This window comes from Scheffersomyces coipomensis, assembly GCF_036884675.1.
Source record: "Scheffersomyces coipomensis strain NRRL Y-17651 chromosome Unknown DFJ63scaffold_3, whole genome shotgun sequence".
Lineage (NCBI taxonomy): Eukaryota > Fungi > Ascomycota > Pichiomycetes > Serinales > Debaryomycetaceae > Scheffersomyces > Scheffersomyces coipomensis.
In genome coordinates, this window is record NW_027042894.1 from 510,492 (window position 1) to 528,066 (window position 17,575).

Sequence of the window (17,575 nt, forward strand, 5' to 3'; positions counted from 1 at the left end):
ATGCCGCTAATCTCTCTATACTTGTCATATATGCTATCGTTAATTAATATATAAAATCCTTTAATTAATTCATATAATGCAATTCCGCTCTCGATGTTTGAAACGCAACGCCTTCCTAATTAGGCAATCGTTTCCCGAACAGGCTCAAATACAACACCTAATTAATCTAATATAAACTAAAATCAACGTTGAATAACAGTAACAGTTTTTATATAAATAAGGTTAAACCCCAGTTAAATCACCTAACAACTTGATAAAATAACCTATCAGTATTGCTATTTATCCTTTCAATCCATTTACCTAATTTGGAAATCAGACATTTATTTTTACTAGTTTTAGCTTGTGACAATTTCTCGTTCTCTGTTTCTCTGTTTAGTGGTCTTTTTAATTTTTTAATTTTTTTTTCAGTCGTTCCTGCCCCACCAAAGGAAGACAAAAAAAATCACTGGATCAACAGAAGTTACGTGGTTGAAATAAATAGTTATTCATTCGTCATTCCAGTTTCATAAATTCAATCTAGTGATTAATCAGTAGTGTCTGGTACTTACTGTTTAGGGAACAAGAATAGAATATCATAGAAACTTAACATCACATCATATCACATCACATCATGGCCTTAGATACTTTGGATTTATCTGTGTTTATCGCATTAGCCGTTGCAGTCTTAGCTTACTTCAGTAAACTGTATTTCATCCCTGCTAAGGATGATACGGGATTCTTACCAGCTGCTAGTCTTTCGGGAAGAAACTTGTTGGAAAATGTTAAGAATAATAACAAAAACTCCATTATCTTTTATGGATCTCAAACTGGTACTGCTGAAGATTATGCTTCTAAATTATCCAAAGAATTAAGTTCAAAATTTGGATTGAAAACTATGACAGTTGATTTCTCTGATTACGATTTTGATAACTTTGGTGATATCTCTGATGATATCTTATGTTTCTTCTTGATTGCTACTTATGGTGAAGGTGAACCAACTGATAACGCTGCTGAATTTTTTGAATGGTTAGAAAATGAAGCTGATACTTTATCATCTTTAAAATATACCGTGTTTGGATTAGGTAATTCAACTTATGAATTTTATAATTCAATGGGAAGAAAATTAAATGAAAAATTAGAATCTTTATCAGCTGAAAGATTCTCAGCTTATGCTGAAGGTGATGATGGTAAAGGTACTTTAGATGAAGATTTCTTATCTTGGAAAGATTCTGTATTTGATTCATTAAAGAATGATTTGAACTTTGAAGAAAAAGAATTAACTTATGAACCTGGTTTAAAACTTGAAGAAAGTGATTTCTTAACTACTGATGATTTATCTGTCGCCTTAGGTGAACCAGATAAATCTTATGTTAATTCATCCACTGATTTAACTAAAGGTCCATTTGATCATAGTCATCCATATTTAGCTCAAGTAACTCATTCTAAAGAATTATTCCAAACTAAAGATAGAAGTTGTGTTCATATTGAATTTGATATTTCAAATTCAAACTTGAGATATTCTACTGGTGATCATTTAGCTGTTTGGCCATCAAATTCTAATGAAAATATAGCTACTTTTGTTAAAGCTTTTGGTTTAGAAGATAAACTTGATACCGTATTTGAATTAAAGAAATTAGATTCAACTATTTCAATCCCATTCCCAACCCCAACTGCTTATGGTGCTGTCATTAGAAATCATTTAGAAATCTCAGGTCCAATTTCAAGACAATTCTTATTATCAATTGCTGGCTTTGCACCTGATGTTGAAAGTAAACAAAAAGTTACTCAAATCGGTAATGATAAAGTATTATTTGCTGAAAAAATCACTTCTAAATTATTAAATATTGCTGATGCTTTACTATTAATTTCTAATCAAAAATCATGGACAGGTGTTCCATTTGAATTCATCATTGAATCCATTTCTCATTTACAACCTCGTTATTATTCCATTTCATCTTCATCATTAAGTGAAAAAACCAATATTAATATAACTGCTGTTATTGAAGCTGAAACCAAAGATAATCAATTGGTTACTGGGGTTGTTACCAACTTATTAAAGAATATTGAAATTTCTCAAAATAAATCATCGGATAAACCTATTGTTACTTATGATTTAAAAGGTCCAAGAGGATTATTTTCAAATTATAAATTACCCGTTCATGTTAGAAGATCCACGTTTAAATTACCTTCCAATCCAAATATTCCTGTTATTTTAGTAGGACCAGGTACTGGTGTAGCACCATTAAGAGGTTTTATTAGAGATAGAGTACAACAAAAGAAGAATGGTTCAGGAGTTGGAGAAACTATTTTATTCTATGGATGTAGAAATCAACATGAAGATTATTTATATAAAGAAGAATGGCCACAATATGCTAAAGAATTAGGAGAAAAATTTGAAATCATTACTGCTTTTTCAAGACAAGATCCTTCTAAGAAAGTTTATGTTCAACATAAATTATTAGAACAAAGTTCAAAGATTAATAAATTATTAGATAGTGGTGCATTCGTTTATGTTTGTGGTGATGCTTCTCATATGGCTAGAGATGTTCAAGCTAGTTTTGCTAAAATTTTAGCCGAAGGTAGAGGTATTTCTGAAGAAAAAGCGGGTGAATTAATTAGATCATTTAAAGTTCAAAATAGATATCAAGAAGATGTATGGTAAGTACGATTCAATACATCTTCTCTGTGTCTCATTTTATTGTTTCTTACTGTTTTATTAAAAATGTATATTTAAGTAATTTCTTGTACAGGTATAAATAAATAAATTTAATATCATATAATATTAAAAATGTATGTGTATAGAAAAAAATTATGTTCTAAAGATCTATAAACAGATATAAAGTAAGTAAATACAAGCTGAATCAAAGAAGTAAAGTAATGAAGGGATGAAGGGGGGGAGGGAAGTACTATCCATTATCAAGGAGTCATTATTGACGATGAATAAATTCACCTTCTTCATTTAATCTTGTGCAAAATTTCCAATCTGGATTTAAAGAATTATAAATCGGTTGTAATCTTTGTTCGATATCTAACCAATGACTATATTTGGTATTGGATTTTAAGTCTAAATCATAGATATTACATGTTATAACGAACCTCCCATATGGTTCAACTTCAATTATGTTTGAGATATTATCATGGGAATTATGAAAATTATTATGTTTATCGTATTTTTCAAATTTAATGAATAACCCCACATCACGTAATGTCATTACGAGGGATAAATTCTGCAGAACATCTTGAGGTGATGATAAATTCTTGATTAAATCATTCTTGTTATCGATTTTTTGATATTGTTTTAATTTTAAAAATACATTCTGAGGATTACTTAAAAAGATTCGAAATAATTTCTTCAAGGGGATTTTATTATCAATTTCAATTTTAGAAAGGATTTGAGTTGGGATAGGTTGGAAAAGATCATTTAAACCTTGATCAACTGTTTCTTCATATAAGAAATCCAAGGGACAAAAATGTCTTGGTAAACCTCGTAGTTGATTCAACAGACACGTTCGACAATAATTTGATTTTTTATTATCATATAACCATTTAGGTTTTAATTCGAATATAACTGAATCTATTTTATCATTAGTTTCCGAGGTATGACTATGATATAAATTACAATATTTGGAAAGGACTGATTTATTATAATTCCCATGTAAAATATTAGGTATTAAAAGTCCATATCGTTCTTTAATCATAAGTTTATCACCTTTACTATCCAAGGCATTAACGAAATCAGTAGTCAATACTACCAATTGAACATCAATGATTTGTTGAGGAAATAGATTCTTGCATTGTAATTCAATAAAATCATATAATTCACAAGTGGTGATATATTGAGCATCTTCTTTAAATAATCGTACTCGGAGTAATTTATGTTTTAAATATTCATTTGATCCATTGTATTTGAATAAGATATTGGCTTGGCCCTTTGCGAAATATGACCATTCATTGGGTTCAGTGATCTTATATATCTCCATATTAATCAAGTAGTTCTATCTATAATAATATATTGTGAAAAAAATAAAAAAAGAAAGAAAAGAATATAAGACAAAGGTTGAGTCTAAAATCTGATCTGATCTAATTTGATGATTGAATAATGGATGATTGGGAAGGGAAAGATCGTAAATAATAATGGGAAGAAGCTATTGCAACATGTGAACTACGAGGAGACGGGAATGCAACGGGTTTTGGTATCGAAGAATCAATGCAATGGAAGGGAATGTAATGTAATGTAATAATACGAACTTTGATCTGGCCGTTTGAGACTATAATGAAGAATATCCACAGAAACAAAAGAAACCTAATACTAAATCAACACAGTATACCGAAATCGACAAAAACCTAACTAACTTTAAAGTGGTGAAAAGATTTGGACAAAATTTTTTAAAATTAAATTATTTTGTTTGTTGTTTAAAGATAGCAAATTGATTTTAAAACAATAATGATTGCTATTGTGAAAAAGGTGGCAGTGAAAGGATGATAATTGGATGCGAATTTAGTTTCCCACAATTAAACTTGAATCAATTAAGCTTTTTCAAGAATTGTGATGTGATGTGATTTAACGTGATAGTAAATGATATGATATGATACAAGAAGAAGAAGAAGTAAAATGATATGATATATAACAGAAGATCGAAACAAACAAATAAATAAAATGAAACTGTTAATTGTTCAAAAATTGAAATTAGAATTTTTTTACTGACTGCCAAAATTAATTAACGTTGATCAATTTAATCAAAACGTTAAATTTATTCATATATGAACAACAATGGGATCAGAAGCGGATAAATAACATTAATAACAATAATAATGGATTACTAAAAATACATCCATCATCTAATCAGAGTTAGGATAATAATATCATAACTTGACGGTACAAAATCTCGACAAAGAAGGAGGTAAGATCATTAATTACCAATTAGGAATAACTAAAACTGAACATTGGAACTAAATTAAATTTCATCACTTTAACGTTTTTAAGATATAAATATTTTTAACTTTAGGTTACAGTAGTTGGTTGGTTTAGTGAAATTTGGGATTTCGTTACATATAATATGTACGTACATATGTACATATTCTCATTGTTATGATTATGTGTGTATGTATCTACCTATTCCTCCTCACAGCTTTGGCAGATTTAATTTAATTTAGTTTATATACATATGTACGTACATATCTGGAATGAATTTCATCAGACTACGACATGTTATTCCATAAATAAGACCATTATTCTAGATTAGCTATTTAATTTAAAAATTGAGGTGAAGTGAGGTGGATGGGTGGGGTATGAAATGCCCCTGACTTTATTTTAAAAAAAAAATAATATAATAAGGACAGCCCTCTTTTTAGAATTCGGAATCTAACAACTTGTCCGTTAAAAGATAACTTATTTTTATATAAACTGTTCATTTAAAGTAAAGTACTAACGACGTACAGTTAAATTTACTTTATTATTTGTAAATAAATAAACATTTTATAAAGTACGAAGAACAAATCATAATAATAATAAACACAAAAGAAAGATAGGCTTCTATTTATAGCTCTGATACATTGCCTTCCCAATAGGGTAAATACTCACATACTTTAAACTTACATTATTAGTACCATTTATAAATCTATACTATTCTGACATATTCTATTCTATGTAATGTTGATTATAGATCTTTTCAATTTCTGTCTTAGTGAATAATCTATGATTTGGCACCAGGGTATTGTTATTGATAATTAACTTTGATGGACCCTTAATTTCTATATATATAGGACGTTTCTTAATAATTGTTCCTGTCAAACTTAATTTTATCAGATCATAAATCTTAGCTATATATTGGGATGTAGTTCCAATATATCGATTGATATCAACTATAACTTGATTCGTAGTGATTAATGCTTTCAATGAATTAATTCTTGCCCTTATACTATTCACAAACAGTCCAATAATACCAACAGTGGGTAAATTTATACTTGGAATAGATTTCAATATGTTTGTCAAAGTAGCGTTATTTTGGCCATCAAGAACTTTAAACAGAATGGATCCATTAGTAGCAATCAAAGTACTGGGGTTGACCAACAATGATTCATTAGGATTCAATTGTATACTGAATAATTCGTTATCACCATTTATAACTAAAGTACCTTTACCTGAAGTTTCAAAACTACGATATTTATCAAGAATTGATTTTGATTTTAATTCAAAATTATATCCTGTCCATGCAATTATATTCTCATCATTCAATACAATCCATGGTGTATTATTCACATTTGATGATTTCGATTCAGCATCAATAATAGCATAATTCTTATTATTACCATTAATCACTACTGAAACCGAATCACCAGAATGTAATTCTTCATATTGAGTGAATTTCGTTAAGGACCTTGTATAACTCACCAATTGACTTAAATCTCCATTAATAGCAACCATCGACCCATGTCGTATATTCAACCTTGATGATTGGGGCAATGTAATGTTCAATAATTTACTGGGGTTCCCAATCGATCTAAATTGGGGTAATTCAATGAATGGTCCACTTCCTGTGAACTCAGCTTTCTCAGCTATAGTAGCAGTAGTCAATCGTCTCAACTCATCCCGTCCTATACGTCTCTTTAATCCCAATCCTATCATTTGTATCGTGCAATACTTGATTGTTTCCAACTTTGGCAACACCAATTTGTTGTTGATTCAATTGGCTGCTTAAGTTTTTTTTTTTCGCTTTAGTTTAAATCTTTGTGCTGTGAAAAAAAATGTGTTTTTTTATTAATTTTTGATAGCCTATAAAATGATATACCCTACTTTACATCTATATATAAGACTTTACAACTTCATCAGCACTAAGGATATCTTGATAGAACGCATCATTGATCAAAGTTTTATCCACTTCATTAGCAATCTTTGACAATTGCACGAAATTGTTCCAGAATTTGACTCCTTGAGATAAATCACCCCATAACAGTTCATGAGTGATGGAATTAATTCCATGAACATTGATATTGAATTGGGAAGTTGTGACTTGGAATCCTTGATTGGCAACTTGATCTTTGGTAGCATTAATGATATCTTGTTTTGATCTTTGAGGATATAATTTTGATTGTTTTATAGAGTATTCAAAGTAAATTTCAGAAATTACTCCCATTAAAGTATTATTAATATCTTTAAAGAAAGGTAATTGAGCCACTAATTCATTCCATTCACGTTCAGAATGATAATTCAACTTGATGTTATTGTTATTCTGATGGACTAAGAAATCAACTAATAAACATTGAACAGTATGAAGTAAATTAGTTTGAAGAAATTTAACATGAGATCTGAAATTTAATAAATTCTTTGAAATTGGACCTTGATAGTTGATTGGAGCCACATTGAATCTAACTAATGAGAATACTCTTGAGATTAATGTCACTATTTTAGCTTCATTCGATGATAAATCAACAGGCACATAAGCACCATCATTGGTTACCGAACCTAAATCTTTGAAATGTCTTGCTACATTCATAAAATCACGACTTACTTCATTTAATTTAAGTGTCTTGGTACCAATCAAGAACAAAATTAAGAATAAATATTCTAAATGATCTTCTGAAATAGTTTTACCTTCAGCTGTTTCAGAAAATTTCTTGAATATCTTCCCAATTGATTGTAATTCTTTTTTATTATTAATGATATCAAATAAATATAATGATCTTAAGAATACCGTAGAGACAATATCTTCCTTAGTTTTGATTTCTTTGGTAGATACATATGCATCAGTGGTAGACCCTTCATCCACCAACTTTTTGAAAAACTCATTCAATTGAAATTCTTCACTTGAATCATCACTTTGAATGAATAATTTATCCACTCTTCTTGAAACAGGAGGAGTTAAACGATTATTCAATTCTAATACTTCATCTTTATACCAATATTTCACGGCAATCTTTTTAACTTGATAATACCGTGCTAATAATTGAGTGATAAGATTATATTGATAATCCAAATTCTCAGTGATTAATTTTGAATTGATTAACTTACTATATGAATCATTTAAATTGATTTCTAATGGTGGTCTTATATCAAGACTACCCTTTGTAATTGATTCTAATAAATCTAAAGGTAATAAACCAATCGATTGATAATAATAAAATTCAGGTGGTAATCTTTGAGAAATTATATCATGAACATCATTTGGAACTTTAACCACAAATCTTGTATCATCACTCCCATTTACTCCATCATCTTCTTTGATTAAGTTCTCTTTATCTACTAAATTAAGCTTAGCCATTTCAACACTATATAACTCAACATATCCTTCCTTAGTCAATACTGGTAAATATTTGAATGCAGAATGAGCTTTATAATATAAATCTAATGATTTTGGATCACTAAGATTAGCGATAAACCCAGATAAATCACTATTGTAAGCATTAAATTGATACATTATATCTAACCCTAATTTAATATAACTTATTTGAGGATGAGGTTGAACTGCATTTGGTTTTGGAGTGGGAGGGAAATTTGAAAATGTAATAGGTTGAAGATTACAACCAACCATAATACTTAAATCTAAAAATTGACGTTCAGTAACATGTAAATCATTTAAAACTTTCTTTTTATCAATAAATCTAAAATCTTTCGATTGAAATTCCATCCCCAAGATGAATTTATCTACTTTAGTTAATAAAAGATCAGTTGATCCATAAATAGTATCAATAATATCATTCTGGTATAAATATGATAATTGGAATGATGCATCATAAGGTGCAACCATATAATCAATACCGAATTCAATGAAGAATTTAATTAAATCATTAATGACGGGTCTTAAAGGTAATGAATCAGTGAATTGACGGAAGCTTTCAGTTGAATTATAATTAAATGATTGCTTTGCAGCAATTTTATTCCAAATAACATCTATATGATTTTCATAAGAAGTCAATTCATTAGCTTTTGTGAATTGATGAGATTGTAATTGAATATTAAGGCCTGAAATAACAAAGATTGGTTTAATATTAAACTCTTTAAATACATTCAAATCAGAATGAAGATAATCCTTTAAGGAAGCTGGAACTCCTCCAATAGCAGCTAAATATTGTTCCTTTTTGAAAGTATATATTCTGGATAAATAATGTTCGACATCAATACCAATGGTAGCGTTCTGTAACACTTCGATGGAACTAGTTGAAGCTAATTTCCTTTCGAATAAATACGATTCAAGTGATCTAATCGGCATGGTATATGTATAGGAATTGAATGTAATTTTTCAACTTGGTGAATATTGAATCAAATGAAGTTTTGAAAAGATCGGTTTGATAGTTAAGATTGAGTTGATACTTTATAAAGCTTCCAAATTAACAAACAATTTCAAAATTCAATGGCAATTTATAGTATGCTTTGTTTGTACTGCTTATACCTTAATTCTTTCTTTCACTTTTGTTTATATGAGTGGAGCCATACACGATAAAATTATTAAGTCGCGCGACATTACTCGAGGAAGAACGGAAATGGGAAACCCCGGAATTGGACTGAAGTATTTATGTCGCAGTACTACTGGTAATAGAAAGTGTAACATTATACATTATTTATATGATATGGGAAGATAAGTATAAATACAAATTAAAATTAACGTAAAAGAATGGGACGGGTGGGTATACTATAAATAAATAAATAATTAAATACAATCGAAATCAATTTAAATCAACATTTTATATATCACTTTTTTGGTTTAAGCTTCTCCAAATAAATTATCTAATGGAGCATTTTCAGTAAATGGATCATTCATCACATCAATTCCAATTGGTTTCTTCTTTATGGCAGATGAAGATTCTAATTGCTTCCTACGTTTATCTGAATTTTCCGTATCATCATCTTCAGGATTCTCTTTGGCAATTCTAATTAATTCTAATACAGCTGATCTTTGATGTTTTAAGGATTTTGAACTTACTAATAAATTTTCAAAATTACTCACATGTTGAGTTGAAATATTTGGTAAGAATTGAATCATAACTCTGGCAGGATAATCATTTTTAGATCTTAAACTGCAATATAAGGTTGTGAATGCAATAGCTGCTTCACCATGAGTTTCAATAAAATAATCATCCATTAAAACATGTAATAAACTTTTCATTAAATTATCACATAAATATTTATCAACTTCATCATCCTTTAATAAAATTTCCAGTAAGACATTTCTAACCACTAAAATCGTATTAAATGAACATTTAGTATCTTTAAACATTATAATATGACAACAAATTTGTAAAAATGGTGCCATAACTTCTTTATTTTCAATAATTAAACGACGACATGCAAATTGAGTATCAGTTATAGTTTTGGCATTATATTGACTTACAACATCCATTAAAAATCTTACCACAGTTGCAGTCAATTGTCTTAACATATGTTCTTCCATCATTTCTTCTGATAAAGTTTCATCATCTTCATTACCTTGTAATTTTAATCCATTTTGATAAACTTTTTCCCAACGATTAACAATTAATTTATCAATATCAATAAATGCTTTTGGTAATAATTCAGCCATAAAAACATCAACATATTTAACTGGACAAAATTTAATCACACTTCTTAAACTACTATTAATCATATGTTTCCAACTATGTAATGTAACTCCCAGAGTATCACCTGCAACAGCTTTCCAAAACATAGTAGCAATATTTGGAATTTCATATAAAGTATCTTCTAATTGTGATAAAGATCCAATGGTTAAAAATGCATATTCTCGAGTATATCTGATTAAATGCCCGACAGAATCAGCAAAATCTCTTAAAGTTAAAGCAGCTTTTACATTTTCTTCAATAAAAGTTTCTTTAGATTGAATTGAAACACCTTGTTGCCAAAATCTTTCCATACAACTATATCTGACAAATGATTGAACTGCATCAGGTAAATCTTTCCAATTTTCAGGATTATGATAAGCTTGAATTTGAGTTAACAATTGTAAAATATGAGGAATAATAGGTCTTACTCTTGGTTTCCATAATTTTAATAAATTCAAATATTCAGGTGAATCATGATTTAATTTTTCAATACTATATTGAATAAAAATTCTGGTGGCTCTGATGGGGAAAATAGATGACCAATGATCTTTTAATCTATTCTTTAATAATCTACCTTCTTCATCCATTTTAGCTTCTAGTAAGTCAGTAGTACCAGTGATACCTCTTTTTTGAAAATATGACGCTATTTCAACTATACCCATTCTTTCCATAAACCAATGTAAATCCATTAATCCTTTTTCAGTTTCTGGAGCTGACCAGGCAGATAACTCTGGATCAACAATTTTAGCAAATAATTCATCTTTATCATCAATACTTGATCTTGAAGCAATCACTAATAAAAATGATTTAAATGCCACATTTTCATGATCAGTAACTTTTTTAGAAGATAAGATATTTGCCACAACATTTTCTAAATCATTAAATATTTTCTTTAATGATTCGGGCATAATATAAGCTAAACGATTTAATTCTGTACCACAACTAGTTCTTAAATCACGAATTAATTCCTTTTCTTCATCACTTATATTACCAGGATATTCAAATGTAGCAGTAGTTAAAATCTTTTCTAAAACTTGAAACATTAAAGGACTAACATCTTTTAATAATGGAGCAAATTGAACTAAAGTTTGAACTTGTTTTCGAATTAATAAAGGTGAAGCTAAATTCATAGCTAATAATCTTTCACCTAATCCTTCAACTAATTTATTTAATTGATCATTAACCAATTCAAAATCATCTCCATTATACCAAATTCTCCATCTTGATATACCTCGTATACAATTTTCAATAATATTAAATTGAGAAGTACCATAATTAAATGAATTTGATTTTTCATCTAATTTATATTGAGTAATACATTGATTACCTAATTCAGAACTGAAAAACAATTCTAAACGATTTTCTAACCATCTTAACCCTTCTTCTGGTTTTTTACAAATTGTAATTCTAACAATATCTTCATTAAATTTTTTATAATTTGATAAAAATGAAATTGCATCTGGAGGACTATCAAAATCAATATCAAGGAATTTTTTAGAAATATTTTCTTCATCAAAAGTATAATTAATAGTTCTATTAGCAGCAATTTCTAATAAATCTAATAATATTTTAATAATAGCTGGTTTTGAACTTAATTCATCAAATCTTAAAATGGTAACCCACATTTGTAAAGATAATCCACTTATAATTAAGCTTGGATGATTAGTAGTAGTTAAAACTAATCTTAAATATGAATCAACATCAGAACTTTCCCAAGAAACTTTATTTTTGGAAGATATATTAAGATATTCACTTAATGATACAATCATTTCAACTGTTTTCTTTAATAATGAATATAATTGTTCATCAATATCATCGGGATCTAATTCTAATGAAACATAAAATTCATTTAATTTAGAAATACCTTCAGTTGAAAAAATTGATCCAATAAAGAAATCAAAATCTTCAGGATTTAAATAATTTCTTGTAAATAAAATATGTAAACAATCCACTGCTAAAGTTTTTAATTTTATATCAGGTAAAGTTAAAATATTAATTAAAGTTTGCATTATATTTTCATTTCTTAAAACTGCAGGTTGAACCCAATGTAAACAAGTTTTAAAAGTTGATAAAATTTTTGGAACGAATATTTGACAAGTATTACTTTTAACATCATTATTTGATAAAATTTCAATTAAAAATTTACTCCAAATTGTAAACCAACCTTGAGGAATAGCTTTACAAATTAAAACATTTGGATTATGTTCATAAATTGAATCAATGATATTAGCCGGAGTTACAATTAATACACTTAATTGATTTAATAAAATGGTTCTTTTTGATGCAATTGGATCATCTAATAAATAAATATCTTCAAATAAAGTACGAATAATTATGATGGATAATTCACGACTAGCGAAATTATTAGTCCATAATTTCCATAATTCATGATCCATATTTGCCCAACCATCTTCTAAATCAGAAGCAGTTGGAGTTGATTTAGATGAATCATTGGGATTAGTAGTAGAATTAATTTGAGATTGTAATTGGGATGGAGGTGGTATTATACTAGATGATGATGATGTGTCTATTATGGTATTAGAACCATTGGGGTTGTTGTTATCATGGGTATTGGTACTATTTATAGGTGGGTTATTAGTGTTATTATTATTAGTGTTGTTGTTGTTATTAGTGTTATTACTAGTATTAGCTGAACTGTCAGTTGAAGTATGTAAACTTGAACTATTATTATTATCTATAGGTATGTTATCATTATTAACATTGGAGGTATTATTATTATTATTATTAGTGGTATTATTATGATTATTAGATGATGATGAATTACCGTTACCTGCCGGTATATCATCAGGATTTATATTATGATTAGTATGTGGACTTGTATTTTTTGAATAAGATTTTATTAAATAACAACCCCAAATTCTTTTTGCAATTGAAACCCAAAGAAATGCCAATTTTTCTTTAATATAATGAGGATCATCAACTAAAATTTTATTTGATAAATCAATAATCCAATTTCTAATGGCTAAAGATTTTGTTTTATCAAAAGTATGATATTTAAATTTAATTGAATTTTGTAACAATGAAAGACCAAAATGACGAACTATATAATTTTTACCATAATTTTCCGGTAATGATAATTGATATCCCCAAAATGGTGATTCATCATTAGCTTTAACTGTTTCAAGAAAATCTTGAGCTTGTCGTCTTTGAAAATTGGTTGATTTTGAATCGTAGACTATTTCAAGAGCGTTTATAATCTGATTAACTCCTCCGCTATCCATTGTCATTTATTTGCTTGTCAGGATGGTATGTATGGATCTATGCAAGCTGGTTGATATGGGACAGAAATGAGATGGATGGATGGATAATCAATGGAAAGACGTGTACGTATGTGGTTAGTAATCTTGGTTCACCCTTTTTAACTATATCGGTATATTTTTGGAGGTGCGATTTGAAATTGAATTGAGTGGTGGCGTCGTAGATCGGTAAAGACTAGGGTATTGACGATGAAGATGATGGTTGCGTTTACACAGCTGTAGACTAGCTAAGATGATACCTACCGATAGATGGATGGATTGATTGATGGGATTGATAACAAAAGAAGTATTGTTTTGAATTGATTGTTTTTTTGGCTGCCTTTTTTTCGGTTTAGAATTTGAAGGTTTTTTTTGAGAGATTTTTTTTTTTTTGGTTGAGCTCCTCCTAAATTTGGTGAGGAAAAGGAGGTCACGAGAGGATTTGTTAGAAAGTTTATCAATCACTGTTCATCTATCAATTGAATCAATCTATCTATCTACAGTTCAATCCATGAGCAAGCTAGACGAACTAATAGTGTCAATGGTTAGTATGACGAATCCCCCCTATTCAAATAGTAAAGATTTGTTGTCTGCTGATTTAGTTGAAGTTGGGGACTGATTGACAGCCAGCCTGCCTGGCTGTAAATAAAAATAAAATTTGGGGTAAAAAGACGATCACACTATAAATTTATGTTATCATTACAAATCTATATCAGATTAATCAATCTGATCAATCAATCAGTCAATGGATAATTACATCCTTCATCAGGTCAGTAGAGATTATATCTCTATGAGATCTCATTTATTGTGTCAATCGTTTAATACTGAATTCAATATCACCTTCCCCTATTCTTCAAACCTTTCTCCCTACTTGGCAGTCAGCCTGCCTGCCTGCCTGCCTGCCTGCCTTGCCTCAGCTGAAAAATATCACCACTAAACATTTTTGTTACACGTGGCGTATATGCAGTACATGCTTAATGAGAAATAAGCCCGTACTGCATATACTGCCAGTTATGTCTATCTCTACAGTAAATGATAATATTCTATGCAATGATTTATTATGATACAACTATGATATATATATATATATATATATATAGAAAGATCTTATATATAGAACTTTCTTTTATCACGTTCCATATCAGGTCTATGTTCCCAAACGGTATCTCCTCTTATACCCTTTTGCATTCTTCTTAATTTTAAAGTGAATTGAGGTCCTAATTCTTGTAATCCCATTTTATCTTCACTTCTAAATACATATCTATGTCTTCTAAAAAATATGAAATCTCTTTGATTATGTAAAGTTATAACTTGTCTACCTTCAATTTCCGGTCTCTTTGGAAATATCGATTGAAATAATCTTCCTATTGATTTACCTAATCTAGTATTGAAATTATTTAAGATTAATTCAGGAATATGATTAGTAGCATTCCCATGTCCTTCAATTCTTTTAGCATCTTTAATATTTGTGATAGAAAAATAAAATGTAGGTCCAATAGGTAAATGAATAAATGTCATACCGGTTACTTTCTTTTTATCTTCATTTATAACAATGACATTATTATATTGTCTATTTCCCGCAAATTGACAAATTTCAGCTATTTTATAATTTCTCTTTCTTTTAATAAATGTTACATTAGGTAAAAATTCCATTAAAATATCAGCAAATTCATAAGCAGCTTTTTTAGCATCTTCACTAGTAGTTAAAAGAATCTTAGGATCTTCACCAGTTAAAGCACCTCCGAAATATTGTTCAAACTCATCCACCCCTTCAATCTCTTCTGTTATGGTCTCATCGAATACACGTTTACTTTCAATCGTTTCCGGTATATTAGTAGCCAATCTTTCTTCTTTTAATTCAGGATTTAATCGTTCTGCTTTGGCTCGTTCAGCTCTTTTGGTATGACGATCTTTATTCTTTTCATGTTTGATCTCAGCAAAGACCTTCTGCCTCCTTTGCTTATTCTTGATATTCTTTAATGCTTCACTTGTACTTTGACTCATATTGAATATATATGATATGAAATCAAATCAAAATATATCTATTGTATATGTGCTATATGTTTTATTTTGATAAATTTTTTTTGTTAGATGAGGATGAGCTTCTTTTAAATTTTGTTGTGCGGCGAGGATGTGAAAATTTTAAATATTGCGGTATAGATGTATACCCACATATATCAAAGAAAAAGGTAAAAAGTGAATCTTCTGACTATATATAAATATTCAGAGGATATGTTAGATCAATTATAAAACCATGACAAATTTAATATCAAAGAGTATAATATATGATTGGGTTAAATTTATTAAACTACAGCAATGGAACTTGAAAGATAATTTATCAATTGGATCACATAATAAATTAATTGACTTATTGAATGATATATTTCAACCTCATGCATATAGTTCACAACCTAATTTAAATCATTTTATAAAGCCATTACTGACGATTAATCAATTGAATGGGATTCAATCGGGATTTCACTTTTTATATTGTAATCAATCCAATTTACAACTTGGTCATGATGGATATGATAATTATCAAGCTCCATATGATATTCTGAATGGTACTTCGTTATATTTAAGGAGAATGTGGGTTAAAGGAGATATCACATTTAATCGAACCAATATTGAAAGTAATGATTTAATTGAATGTGAAGAGAAAGTATCATCAGTTAGGATTGTACAAGATTCTGTGTTTGTTAATATAATACGAGATTTCATTAATAAAAATAAAGAAAATTCAATTTTACAAGAATCAAGAACTTTGGTATATACTAATGAGTTATATAATGATCCTCCTATAACCACTAGTTTTATAGATTCCCATTTAACTGATTCAATTGATTTAAAACTTTCTCAACAAGATTTATTGAAATATAGTATGATGACTTTCAATCTTCATAAAATCCATATAAGTAGACAATATTCATGTAATGTGGAGAATTTATCAAATTTGATAATCCATGGACCATTAATGATTACATTATTATTGCAATGGTTTGAAAAAGTAAATCAGAAATCAATCGTATCGATTAATTATAAAATTATACGACCAATATTTATGAATGATGAATTTAGTTTAGGGTTTGGACCAGTGGAAGGTAGTAAAGATAATAGTTATAATGTGGTTATATATAGTAAAAGTCTAGGGGTGAAATATTTAGATGGTATAGTTAAAGTGGAGTCATCTTAGATGTTAATACTACATGTAAAATGATTTGCAGTACTAATACATTATAATTAGCGAGGAGTCAAATGTAGTGAAGAATTTAATGCGCTACCAGATCTTAATTCTTTAATTTCAAATCACGTGAATGCTCACCATATTTTTTTATTTTTGTCTGTCTGTCTGTCTGGTTTAGTTCAGTTTTGTCACATTGTTTTTGTTTGGCTCTGTCGTTTAAATGACAAAAAGTGCATGTGATCTTTTTACACTATAAAAAACAGGCACGTGATCCAGAAATCCACAATTTTATTTAGATAGAACGTGTTTAAAGTTATCAGAACTGTCTGTCTGATTGTGTGGATTTAATTGCAACCAACAGATTTAAAGACGTGTCTGTCTGTTTTGTCTGTATTTCACTGTCATTATTGATCGATCTGTTCTGTCTTATATCTAGTTACTTCATCTGATCAATTGATTGATTCAACTTGTACTGATGTCATCACATACTAATTACGGCCCTATATAAACGACATCGTTGTTAAAAACTCATTGAGAAGAGATCCGGCGCCTATTTACACAAAGACAGTTTTTTTTTTGATTTTTTAATTTTTCAGTTTTTTTTTTTTTTGTTGGAACTGAACTG

At 28.8% G+C, this 17,575-nt stretch overlaps 6 protein-coding genes across 6 annotated transcripts; 2 read left to right on the forward strand and 4 right to left on the reverse strand. All coding sequences in view use genetic code 12, as the record gives it.

Annotated features, from left to right (window-relative positions):
• The first annotated feature begins 144 nt into the window (after window positions 1-144).
• On the forward strand, window positions 145-2,757 carry NCP1 (Ncp1p). Its single transcript, XM_064903176.1, has one exon. The coding sequence runs from the start codon at window positions 611-613 to the stop codon at window positions 2,639-2,641; it is 2,031 nt and encodes a 676-aa protein (XP_064762427.1). The 5' UTR covers window positions 145-610; the 3' UTR covers window positions 2,642-2,757.
• A 149-nt stretch (window positions 2,758-2,906) lies between these two features.
• IPK1 (inositol pentakisphosphate 2-kinase) lies at window positions 2,907-3,959 on the reverse strand (the record flags this gene model as incomplete). Its single annotated transcript, XM_064905965.1, has 1 exon — window positions 2,907-3,959. The coding sequence occupies one exon, from the start codon at window positions 3,957-3,959 to the stop codon at window positions 2,907-2,909; it is 1,053 nt and encodes a 350-aa protein (XP_064762428.1).
• Window positions 3,960-5,617: 1,658 nt separating this feature from the next.
• Window positions 5,618-6,604, reverse strand: DFJ63DRAFT_334660 (uncharacterized protein; the record flags this gene model as incomplete). The annotated part of the gene is made up of 1 exon (XM_064908070.1): window positions 5,618-6,604. The coding sequence occupies one exon, from the start codon at window positions 6,602-6,604 to the stop codon at window positions 5,618-5,620; it is 987 nt and encodes a 328-aa protein (XP_064762429.1).
• A 3,073-nt stretch (window positions 6,605-9,677) lies between these two features.
• MSN5 (karyopherin) lies at window positions 9,678-13,757 on the reverse strand (the record flags this gene model as incomplete). The annotated part of the gene is made up of 2 exons (XM_064904965.1): window positions 9,678-13,036; window positions 13,346-13,757. 2 exons carry the CDS (start codon window positions 13,755-13,757, stop codon window positions 9,678-9,680), a joined length of 3,771 nt encoding a protein of 1,256 aa, XP_064762430.1.
• Window positions 13,758-14,840: 1,083 nt separating this feature from the next.
• On the reverse strand, window positions 14,841-15,863 carry RPF1 (rRNA-binding ribosome biosynthesis protein). Its single transcript, XM_064906921.1, has one exon. It carries the CDS (start codon window positions 15,768-15,770, stop codon window positions 14,874-14,876), a length of 897 nt encoding a protein of 298 aa, XP_064762431.1. The 5' UTR covers window positions 15,771-15,863; the 3' UTR covers window positions 14,841-14,873.
• On the forward strand, window positions 15,864-17,158 carry DFJ63DRAFT_318278 (hydroxyacyl-thioester dehydratase). The gene has a single exon (XM_064906922.1). It carries the CDS (start codon window positions 16,021-16,023, stop codon window positions 16,957-16,959), a length of 939 nt encoding a protein of 312 aa, XP_064762432.1. The 5' UTR covers window positions 15,864-16,020; the 3' UTR covers window positions 16,960-17,158.
• Window positions 17,159-17,575: the final 417 nt, after the last annotated feature.